Raw genomic sequence first — 12,211 nt, forward strand, 5'->3', positions numbered from 1 at the left:
GGACACTAACTACAGCACCAATTTCCAGTCAATGAAGAGAGACCGCTGAGCATCTCAATCACCCTCTAGAAATGCATCTCTTTCTCCACTCGTCTTAGGGGGAAACTTATGGAGATCAGCAGAATGAGTACCTGCCCTGTTGATCATCCTCTGCTCCTCCTCCATTGTCTCCTTGTATAGGGCAGCCATGGTAGAAGGCTGGACTTTTCCTTGGTTTGAATACCTAGGGCAGCAGCAACAGCGGGTGGGTGCCCTTGTTGCATCAAGCACTGGGCAGGATATCTTTGGAAAGAGTGTCCTCGCCCATTTTACATGATGAGGAAACAGGACCATAAACAGTTGCTGCTCAGACATGAGAAACATTTGACGTGGAGAGGTATCATGACGAAGTGAGCACTTACAGAGATCTCAGTGAGTGGCTCAGCTTTTGGACAGCCATGGAAGCTTTTTAAAATTTGCAGCACTTTCCCAGTCAGCCTGATAAGCAGAGCACCGTTTCCTCCCGCTGTGCCCATCTCTCTCCCAGGCTTTCCAGCATGTTCCTTCACCCAGAGTTTGTCAGGAGGTCTTTAGAGGGCAGCTGGGTGGCCACCCCACTTTGCCAAGGGCATGCCGCACCACCGGTTTCTGACCCACTTTCCTTTCTTGCTTTCTTACCCAGAAGGGAGAGGCAGGCGGGGGGAGCTCTCTGCAGCGCACTGTGGGTGTTGGCACTGCCTGCTCTTTCCCTTTCTGACCTGCCCGTCTGCTGCCTTTTTTCCTCTCTGCACTGTACACTGAGGTGGAGAAGACTGGTCTTACAGCCAGTAGCATGTAATAAAATGGCATTTTAATCATATAATGAACTTTACCAGATCACGGAAGTAGGAGGAACGCTTGAAGAAGTGTGAGCCACAGGGTCTAGCTGTTACCACAATCAAACTTTTGGGATTTTTGGCAGGGTAAAAAGATGTTATCCGAGTACTGCATGCAAGAAGATTAATATAGGGATGTTGAATAGTACCACCAATTCTTTAAATGAGTTGAAAGTTCATATATAACATTTGGACTGCTTTCCTGCAATGCAAAGGCAATTTATTTGATTTATACATACATGCAAATTACAATAGTGGCATAGGCCTTATATTTAAATGTAACTACAGATTTCATGCAGCTTATTTCTCTTTAAAAATGTCTCTTCCTTATATCTGTAAATATTTTCATGCCTGGATCTGCTCCTCCCTGCTGTACTCTTTTTTCCTCTTCTTTTTTCTCCTTCTGCATTTACCAGTGGAGCACTACATGCACTCTGGCCCTCTTCAGGCTTACCACATTTTTATTCTTCCATTTTCTAAATTGTATTAATTTTATCATGTGCCTTCTTGAATCCTCTTCGAGCACTTTCTCGTTGGTCTGAAACTACCTAATTTCCTGGTTTGTTTTCTCAGAATGTCTTCTTGCCTATGGCTTCTGATTCCTTTTCCACAGGTGCATTTTAGTGTGGTTATGTTAGTACAGTCTGTTGCATTCCACAAACAATGCATCTGGTTTATTTTCAGGGCTGTCAGTTCTCATTCTGTATTCACGGTGTTCTTGTCAGATCATGAAGTGTACTCCTGTCATGAACACTAGGGTGAGATTCTTCCAGTTCAACATCTTCTTGCCCAGTGCCTTCTTCCTGAGCAGCCTGGAGCCCCTCACATGTTTGACATCTAAGCTGGCTCTGCCCTTTAATACTGTGGTCAGGATTAATGCCCTCTATTATGCCAAGAGGGATGTTTTTCTTAGCACACATGCTACCCTCTTTCTTAAAAGTTGGGTTGAGCTGAGTTTGCGCTTGAGTTACAACCCACTAGAAATGGTTGTAAACATTATGCAACCTGATTTTGAGGGTTTGGGGATTTGGCCTTTAAAGACTGAGTTTGTGTGCTGGTACTGTGCACACGCAGAGCCACTTCTCCGTCTGTGCTGAAGGCGTATAACAGCCACTTGCTGAGTCCACCCGGTGCCTCTCAGTCTCCTGGGCGGAAACTGTGGCTCACAACTTCTGCTCTGAGAAGCTTGGCTGGAGGACAGCATCATACAATTTGTATCCTGGGGACAAACCGGGTACTGACATTGATTCAATTGATATTAATGTCACTGGCCAAATCAGCTAACTTGTAGCTGACTGCAGGGTGGCCAGACTGGTAATTAGAGTGGATCCATATGCCACTATCTTTTTATGTCACTGGTCTGAAGGGAAATTTCTTTTTCAGAAAGAAATTGTTGGCATAAGAAATACATCAATGATTCCTTTTTAAATAGTGTAACAAATTACAGCATTGCCCAGCTTGAAGAGGGCTGCCATGTATTCTCAACTTCTCCTCAATATGTGACCCAAAGAGCTCAAATTATTATAGTCTTCAAATTCATCATCATCGTCATCATCATCATTATTCTAACAGTTAGAAATCCCAACTAAGATCTGGACTGATCTTCTAGAATATACTGTTTCAATAACCATGACAAAAAACAACGTGGGAGTAAGAAACATAACTGGCCCAGCATCTGCCTTCAGCTCAGTTTGAGAGCCGATAGATCCAAGTTTGCGCAGTTTCTCATTTACTGGATTGCACTGCCTCCCAAAGGGCTAAAGCTTTGACTAGTCCCATGCTTTCCTTTTTAAATTTTGACAGATTATTGATTCATTATTCAAAAGCTTGTTTTAATTGAGGGCTGTTATGACTGTTGTGGTCAAACATTTCAGAAGTAATCTATAATGGTGTCAGTTTCAGCCCAGCTGGAAGCAAGTCCAGGCAGAGGCAGACATGAATGTCCCTAATTAGTTAAACCAGTCTTCTCTAAACATACAACAGTACTAAATCACTGAGCATGCTTATTTTTTCCCAGGGTTTGATACGCTGATACACTGCAACCATGGATAAGAACAGAATGAAACATTGTAAAAGCAGCATGAGCATGAGAAAGTTGACTGTAAAATTGACATTAATTATTTAGCAGGGATTTTTCATGAGAATAGCAAAGTCAAGTTTTGTGGCACTACAGCAGCAATTACTAGTTTGCCAAAGAGACATTCATAAGGGAGAAGGGCTCTAGACTTTCTAAATATGTTATTTTTTGTATGGCTTTACTAGAAGTGTAAATATTTTGAAGTCAGGTTCTAAATGTAAAGCGAAACTGCAGAACACCCAAGCAGGTAAAAAGCCTACATCAATATAACAGAGTTTGGAAAAATTGGGGAGGGGTGTAAGGTGAAAAATATCTTCAGAGGCTCAGGTCATCAGCATGTATTGTAAAGGTGCTGGTTTAACCTAGAGTGTTACCATCGTGGCAAAACACTTTTAGCAGGATTTTCTCTGTGCAGTTGTATAAGCATATACTATAAAACAGGAAAAAAATATGTATGTCTCATATACGGTAGCTTTCATATTGTCTCAAAGCGTTCTGGTTCTGACCAACACAATAATCTCATCTTTCTTGGAGTTTGAGGATGGATGTGTATAAGCAGTACAGTCACAGTCATAGTGACTGGCTTTAGATGAAGAGGTTTGAGTTACAGCAGCAGTATACCAGTGGCAGCATAAAGCTTAACACAGGATATAAAATAGGCTCCACTAGCACACACACAGCTTGATTCTGCCTTGTCTATGACTTCTTCCATTAGCTAAATGTCTTCATTAAGATTAGCTCAGCTATGCCCACTCTATACAGTAGTCACTGCAGATGTGGCTTTGCAATTTGCAGTGCATATTGAGGGTCATTATACAGACATCTCCAGTACTTCGTATTTTATCTGTAACAGCTAGTAGCTTGGGAAAACAGAGAAAACTATTTAGTATGCACTGTGCTGCTTTTAATGCAGAGTAGCAGCTGGTAATAAGGTGGAAGTTATTTAACATAGCAGTATATTTGTGACTCACTAGTCAGTGCTTTGAGCATTACAGGCTGCGATGCCTATTTTTAAACAGTAAAATCAAAAAACTCAGGGCTGTCTCATTTGCTCCTGGCTGTGGGTTTGTGTCTCAGCTATCACTAAGCCCTAGCTGCAAACAACCCCTTAAATAAATGCTTTAGTTTGGTCTTCTCCTAGGAGCACCATTGCTAGGAGATGTGGAAGAACTTTGAAAGATCCTTAGAGACCTGCAGAGCTGTTATACTGAAATAACTTCCATGTACACAAAGTCCTGATTTGATCTGTAAATGCCCTTGCATCAAACCTCTGCCAATGAGCCTGCTGCTAACAAACTTCAAGTGAAAAAGCGATAGTTTTACAATAACATAGTTTTAGCCCCTAAACTGTAGGCAGCCTAGGACTCTATTAGGTTTAGATTTCAACAGCATTTTAATGTCATTCAATATTTCAAGTGTTACTATTTTTGACTCGAAATTGTGGTCGCTGGCAGAAATGCCAATAACTTTGTTCTGGAACAACTTCACAGCTATTTGTTTAGGAGAAACTGCTGCCGGGAGAGGAGGGTCCCAGCCCTTTTCCCATTCGGTCTTTTGGCATCTTTGCTGCAACTGCCTGCAAGGTTGCCAGTTAGTACGGCTCTACAACGTGGATGCTTATCCTCTCTGACAAGCATTGAATCATGTCACACAAAGTGTTGAAACACTGTCTGGCTTCCAGCTACTACAATGTAATTGTAGCATGGCCCAATTTTGAACTAAGAATAAAAGAGTCTCCATCGTGTCTTTAGTCTTTTGAGTCATGAGGTGGAGTTGTACAGAGCAGGCATATACAGATGTATTTGATTATGTCTTTACAAACTTTCTGGTATCAACTTAAGTAACTATAAACATGCATATTTAAAACAAGGCTTGCTAAAAGATCTCAAATTGTCCTGCTCTGGAAATATGAAACTCCTGTTACTCTTGTTCCTCTTTAGGCCTTATCTGTTGGTGGCTGAGGGCCAGAGTAGCTGCACATGTACACACTGTAAGCGCCATCAGGCAAAGCTACAGTTAACACTGTAATGCTGATTCCAGTTCTGGTAAAAAAATCACTGCACTCTCACTGTGCAACGGAGAGCAAACCCTGCAGGCCATGAGTGGCACAGCTGCTTTCACAGTATTGCTCTTTGTTGTCCTGTACAGCTGTGACGGTTAAAATGCACTCTAAGGGTATGGTTGCCATGGCCGGAGGGAATACTGTATAGAGCCAGCCAAGCCAGAGCAAACATGAATAGGGATATTTTCACAATCTGGGGGAAAGCTGGAAGGGTTGCTATCCTAGGCATTAGGACTGCCTCTAAATTAAGAATTTCTACCGTTCACTGATATATATGAGCACCAACTCATGGCTGTACGGCTTTGGTGCTATAGTTGCTGTGTGTCCAGTGCTGTGTCTCTCAGCCTGGGCCTCACCATATGGCATACGTGTCAATGTGTCCTTCACTGGAGAAAGCTGCAGCACTTGTGTCTTCATGTATGACACAGGGGGCTTTCCCTCCCTTGTAGCCATCTTGTAGCTGCAGGAAGTTCAATTAAATGTATGGTTTCATGCAGCTAGCATTTGAAGGTAGCCAGCCTTCTTTGCACCAGACCCATCTGATCAATTCCTCCTACCTAGGGCATCAGCTTCCTCAGCTCGCTTGGAACATAACCCCAGGGCTGTCTGATTCGTTTGGCAGGAGCACTATGGTGGGCTCAACGGGCTCACTGTCACCTGGATTGGGGACGGAAACAACATCCTCCACTCCATCATGATGAGTGCTGCAAAGCTGGGAATGCACCTGCGTATCGCGACTCCCAAGGTAAAGAAAGCCATGCGCACAGAGTAAGGAAGGCAAACTTTGCCCATTCTTGTCTCAGCCACTTGGATACTTCCCAAGGGCCTCAGGTAGTGGTGCTTGCATGTATCTTGAGTGCCAGCCTTCAGAAGCAATGTTCAGAATCCTGATTCTGTTATTTTGATGCAAAGCAGGAGTAATTCTACTGAGTCCAACTTCAGAAGGGCTGAGGGGAATTCATGACTGCAGTATAAATCATGGTGGATAATAATTCAATTTGAGAAAGCATTACAAAGTCATCCAATGCCCCCTCCCCCCAAATTTTAAAGTTGTTTCAGATTGGTGGAAGTGTTGCATCTTGGTTGGTTCAGATTAGTGATGCAGCTTTTTAGAATGCTGCATTATAATACAACATAAAATATAAAACAAAGAATCAGTTTAGAACAAAAAAAATTAAATTATGTATAGGCATTTCATTCTGTAACTACTGAAATACATTTTTCTTACCGTATCAGAACACTTTCCACCAGTTTATCTCCAAAATAAACTTTCAACAAAATCAACATAATTTCCTGAGGTTTTACAGTTTTGAAAGACATTCTTCCCATGGCAAATGGTTCAGTATTATTTTTCTAACCAATGTTAATAATCAGTAAAGCTCTTATATATGTCCCATGATATGTTACCTATCATCTCTTTTGGCAGGGCTTTGAACCAGACCTCAGAATAACTCAAATAACTGAACAGTACTCCAAAGAGGTAGGACGCTAAGAAATAGCCTAGTAGAATAGTTTGAATAGAGTTTATTTTTGTTATAAACGAAGTTGAAATTCCTTGTCTTCCTGATCTTCCTTATTTTATTCACATTAGTATGGTACCAAGTTACTTCTCACAACAGATCCTTTGGAAGCTGCAGACGGTGCCAATGTCTTAGTTACAGATACATGGATAAGTATGGGACAAGAAGAGGAAAAGAAAGAAAGACTAAAGGCATTTCAAGGTTATCAGATTACAATGCAGGTAAAAACTGAGATTTAGGTTTTTGTTGATGCTTTTAAGAATCAACATCAGCAAAGCATGGGTTTGGTATTTTTTTGAGTGGGGCCATGGAACAACCACATGCAAACCTCCCTTCAGCTTGAAAAACTCACAAAGATAGCAAGGCTTGAGTTATCTTATACATTTCATGTTGCTTGGCCTCTTTCAGAGCTTCCCAATGAGATCTAACTCCAGAACATGTGCAGGAGGCCTAACCTTTTACTTCTTTATGACCTAAAAACTATTTCTAACTTTGCATTTCCTCTTTGCTACCAGAAATGATCCCTTATATTTTATTTCGAATGAGTAGCTCACAGATTAACTCTTAAATGTCTGGGCAGCATTTGGGGCAATTTTGTGTATATCCGTCAATGAATAAAGCATGAAATATATGTCTTTAAAATCATCTAGTTGAAATGCTTATCATTACAAAATCAGTTAGAGAAAAGTGCAAAGCCATAAACTATTAATTGTCCAAGATAAAAAGGACATTTTCATTGCTGACAGAATTACTGGTTTAATTGACTGTATTTTAACATAAGTTCACAAAATACTATTGATGGGTATGTCTCTGAACTGGCCTAAAATGCTTTACTTCCTTGTTCATTGGTATTAGATCAATATATTATGAGTGACAACATCAAAAGAAAAAACTATGGCCTTTTAAATCATGGTTTAGTATGTTCTTGTTGCAATTATCAATAGTATTATATTACCGTATGGCATTCAAATAAAGATTGCATTTTATTGATCCACTAAGTCACTGGAGTTTTTACTCGCCTACTAAAGCCAGAGAAATTAGAGTAAATATTTGACTTTTGTGAAGTCAGCGCTGAACTCTTACTGACATAAATGGGGATATTCCCATCTTAATCACAGATGAGGAATTCTTTTGAAGTCAGTGGAATTCTTCTGAGTTCATCATCCAAGTAACTAGAGTGCGAGCTCATATAAAATTTGTTAACCTTTTTACTAGTCAAAGATTTTATTAATGTCCTCACATATTTCTTTATTTTTATATGCTTTTTGATCTACAGACTGCAAAATCTGCTGCTTCCAACTGGACTTTTTTACATTGTTTGCCCAGAAAACCTGAAGAAGTTGATGATGAAGTGTTTTATTCTCCACGGTCATTGGTTTTCCAGGAGGCTGAAAACAGAAAATGGACAATTATGGTAACAAAAAGAAGATAACAATAGTTAGAGATTAGGGTCAGCTTCTGTTCTGCCTTACACTACAGGCTTGGCTTCAGCTTAGTTCCTCAATAAACAGTAGATGTTAACACATATGTTTCAAATGCACCCCACAGCACATCACAATTTTGACTGTAGGCAACATATATATGTAGCACAAATACTTCTGGACACAAATGTGACCTATTTTGATGATAATCTGCTGTTGCTTGACCCAGCTTTTATCACTAAATGAAATCTACAGTATAAGCTGTAATTTTTTGGTATTTAAATCACTGGATTTTCTCTAATGATTAACTCAGCTGTTCAACTTTAAAACATGTTAAATGCTGAGGTCCCAGGGACTGGTCTTAGAAACTACAATTTCCCAAACACTTAAAGCTAGAGATTCTGCAGTTTTCTCTCAAGAAAACCTGCCACTGACACCAGTGGGAACTTTCCCTGAGAAAGTGCTGCAAGAGCAAAGCTTTGAAGGACCCTGAAAAGTTATGGTGTGGGTAATACTGTGTGACCCATGGGAACCATGACAGGACACATGGCACTTAACATAAACCATAACTCCCCTCTCAACATTCCTAGAATTTCAGAAAATTACTGCCAGATCTCAGTAGCCTGTTATTTATTGTCAGCTTTAGAACCATCATGTCGTCAAAAGCTAGTGAAAACTTTGAGGTAAAAAACCAAACCAAAACAAAAATGACATTGTCATAGCTCTCAGATGAACTCTAGACATGCTCCAGGTGAAGAAGTGGTTGAATATTGTATTTACCAAAACCTCAGATTTTGGACATTGTCAAAATTACTAACAAATTTGTGTTAAATTCAGAGTTTTAGCCTTAAAATTCCAAAAAGTGCTCATATATTTTATTTTTATTTTGCAATGTTTCTAATCGCCCTAAATATTATTTTTTACAAAGAAAATAAACCCTTTACTTTGGGTTCCAGCTGCACATTTTTTGGGGGGTAAGAAAAATGTCATATTTGTATTTTATCAAGCTATAGGAATAATGAATGTATGGGTCTTGTTTATATATTATTTTCTACCACTTTCAGCTCAGACAGCAAACTGAAAAATAAATTATTTGCTCAGCTGTAGTTCCAAACAGTGCTGAGGGCAGCTACGACATGGGTAGCAGCGGGGGGCTGCCCCGCTGTATGTTCAGTCCCCACTGTGTGCCTGGGACTACCTGTCACACTGAGAAGTGCTGAAGGGAGAGGAAGGACAGGCAACAAGACCACAACCCCTGGAGAACCATTGTAAACCCAGTTCTGGGCCAAAATAACAATTTGCGGTCAGACATGGCCGTGAAATCACAACAGTGTGAAACAGGTAATACCTTGTCAAAACCAAGCAAGCGTGGGGCTTGTTATGTACACAGGTGTGGGGAGGACGGCAGAGCTGCTGCAACACCATGTTTTATTTAGCTGACATTCCCATTACTCTTATTTTACAGCCATACCTAAGGTTTGTTGGAGTACTAGGGGAGGGCAGGAGGGGTAGATGACACACTATTAACCTCAGCGAGGATTTTCCATGTTTTACCACAGAAAGTATAGCTAAACTGGGATAAATTTCAAAGTCCTTATTCTAGTATGTCTCTTACTTCTGCTAGTGGAAGTTCTGCTGAATTCCACAAGCAAGCCCATGTGCCGTTTGGGTACCTACAGCATCTCCTAGCAGTAGCTGAGGATACAATATAACATGCCAAAAAGGCCTCAGCATTTGATCTAAATGCTTTGTCTGAATTTCTTCTAGGCTGTCCATTAATATATTTTGTCCGCACTATCAGCTACAATACAGAACATCCTAACTGATTTTCAGCTCTTTCCTGATTCATCATCAGAAATTCTAGCAAATAAATCTAAGTGTGCGGTTTTTGTCAGGACAATAATTTTCAACACAAGACTTTAGAGCTGGAAAATATTTCCCCCTTATTTATTTTTATGGAGTATCTGTTTCCAATGTGATTGGATTTTTTCTTTTCTTCCTCCTCTAGGCTGTCATGGTTTCCCTGCTGACAGATTACTCACCACAGCTACAAAAGCCTACATTTTGATGCTTGGATTCCTGCCAAAAGAAAAATATTCCTCATCGGCAGAATATTCTGGTCCACAAATACATAGATCTTCTTCAGAAAGCATCCAGGCAATGAATGATTCTTTAATAAAACTGTATAGTTAGCTGTATAATATTGCATTACACTCGTGAAAATGTTCAAGACAATGAACACCATTGCAAAAGCTGCTTTTCATCTTGATGCTCCAAGTTGGCTATGCTTTCTAGTGATCAGCATCACGGAAAATGTTCCAAGGTTGTACTTTAATGATTGGCTCTACCAGCATTGTAGGCATAGCGCAGTCTACACATAGCTGTGTTGGAATTTGTATAGTGTAATGTGACAGACATAAACTTCTCCCTAAACCTGTCCATTTAATTGCTGATCTCAGGAGGCATGCGCAGAGAAGCAGCGCTTTAGTTTGCCTTGGTTGCCTGCACTTCCTGGGCACCCTGGCTCCTTTCTGTCCTCCAGCCAACCTCCAAATTCCACTCCTGTTTGACACCAAAAATATGGAGACCTTGTGAGCATTATCTTCTTCCGTGACATTCCTGTGGGCTTGCACGGGAGGATATTGCTGTGGAACTGGAACAGGGCAGCTTCCGCAGAGTTGGATGGTGCAGAGAGAGATGGCTGGAAGGAACTGGTTCATTCTTTGTCCACCTCCCCTAGACCTTCACTCCCTAAACAGAATTTTGGCTGAAGAAGCAAGTTTTCTATTTCTTTTTTATGAAGCAAAAATGAGGGGCACCATATGATGGAACTGTATACACCTCCTTTGCGGAAAGAATTTGCTGCATTTTGCCTGGCACTGTAACATGGTGTATGTTTCAGCTAATCCACCTCAGTAGTAAACAGATTCATGACATTTGTAGTTTTTATGATGGCTGGATGTCTGCGTTTCATGTTTCAGGTAAAGCTTTGACTACTAATAAAAAACACCTTCTTTGTTGTTTCTAATTAGTTTCAAGAATCTGATGGTTTTTTTCCTGCTGTAATACTGGAACAATGTCTGTGATTTTTTAAAAATTCTGCAAATGGGTTTCCATTTTCTGGCCAGCTGCAAAACATTATTTCCTTTCAAAATTGGAGTTCACTGCTCGGCCACACAGATCACTGAAACAAAAATAAAAATACATTTGTTTATCTACCCACTTATGACTGATTTATTGTTTTTGCAGCCATTTGTGTGTCTCTTGTTAAAATTAACATTTTCCATTACAACGTTACAAGGGTTTCAATAATTCAGTGATCATTTACACTTCAACAGAGATCTAGCTGCATCAATGATGGAGGAATAGGGTATGTGCTAGAAATCAATGTTTTACTTCCCAATTTAGTATTTGGAGGAAAATGCATGTAATACAGGACATTTCTGGTTGTATTAGGTCCTGCTTTGTGAATTAGGTTCCAGTTCAGCAAAACACTTAAAAGTACAGTTGGTCCTCTTGGAGCTAGTGAGCTGTTCAAGTGCTTAGAATTGTAGATATCCTTACTAACCTGATTTTAGTGCTATCTGAGAGTAAGACAACTAATTTTGCTAGTCACTTCATTAAAAAAAATGCATTAGTATCAGTTTTATTGTGTTGATTTCTTCAAGAGTGAAATCTTCAAGGCGCACGTGCCAGCCATCCCCATGTGCTGAAAGATGAGCTGGCGGGGGAGAAGACAGGCCTGACTGAACAGAGAGTTTTGACTGGAACTCAGGAAAATACGGAGAGTTTATGACTTTTGGAAGAAGGGGCAGGCAACCCAGGAGGACTATGAGGCTGTTGTGAGGTTATGCAGGGAGAAAATTAGAAGGGCGAAAGCTCTCAAAGAACTTAATCTGGCTACTGCCATAAAAGACAATAAAAAACATTTCTATAAATACATCAGCACCAAAAGGAGGGCTAAGGAGAATCTCCATCCTTTATTGGATGTGGGGTGAAACATAGCAACAAAGGCTGAGGAAAAGGCTGAGGTACTTAATGACTTCTTTTCCTCAGTCTTTAATAGCAAGACCACTTGTTCTCTGGGTACCCAGCCCCCTGAGCTGGGAGACAGGGACAGGGAGCAGAATGAAGCCCCATAATCCAAGGGGAAATGGTTAGTGACCTGCTACACCACTTAGACAAACACACATGTCTGTGGGACTGGATGGGATCCACCCCAGGGTGCTGAGGGAGCTGGTGGAAGGGCTCACCAAGCCACTTTCTGTCATTTATGA

The 12,211-nt window shown here is 40.6% G+C and overlaps 1 protein-coding gene across 1 annotated transcript in view; it reads left to right on the forward strand.

Moving 5' to 3' along the window:
• Positions 1-11,211, forward strand: part of OTC (ornithine transcarbamylase) — a 32,532-nt gene extending 21,321 nt beyond the window's left edge. Inside the window, exons 6-10 of the mRNA XM_009925888.2 lie at positions 5,616-5,738; positions 6,420-6,473; positions 6,585-6,734; positions 7,790-7,927; positions 9,943-11,211. Of these exons, the coding sequence (XP_009924190.1) occupies positions 5,616-5,738; positions 6,420-6,473; positions 6,585-6,734; positions 7,790-7,927; positions 9,943-10,002 (525 nt within the window). The 3' untranslated portion in view covers positions 10,003-11,211. The remainder of the gene's footprint in view (positions 1-5,615; positions 5,739-6,419; positions 6,474-6,584; positions 6,735-7,789; positions 7,928-9,942) is intronic.
• Positions 11,212-12,211: the final 1,000 nt, after the last annotated feature.

The sequence above is a fragment of the Haliaeetus albicilla genome, chromosome 6, assembly GCF_947461875.1.
Source record: "Haliaeetus albicilla chromosome 6, bHalAlb1.1, whole genome shotgun sequence".
NCBI lineage: Eukaryota > Metazoa > Chordata > Aves > Accipitriformes > Accipitridae > Haliaeetus > Haliaeetus albicilla.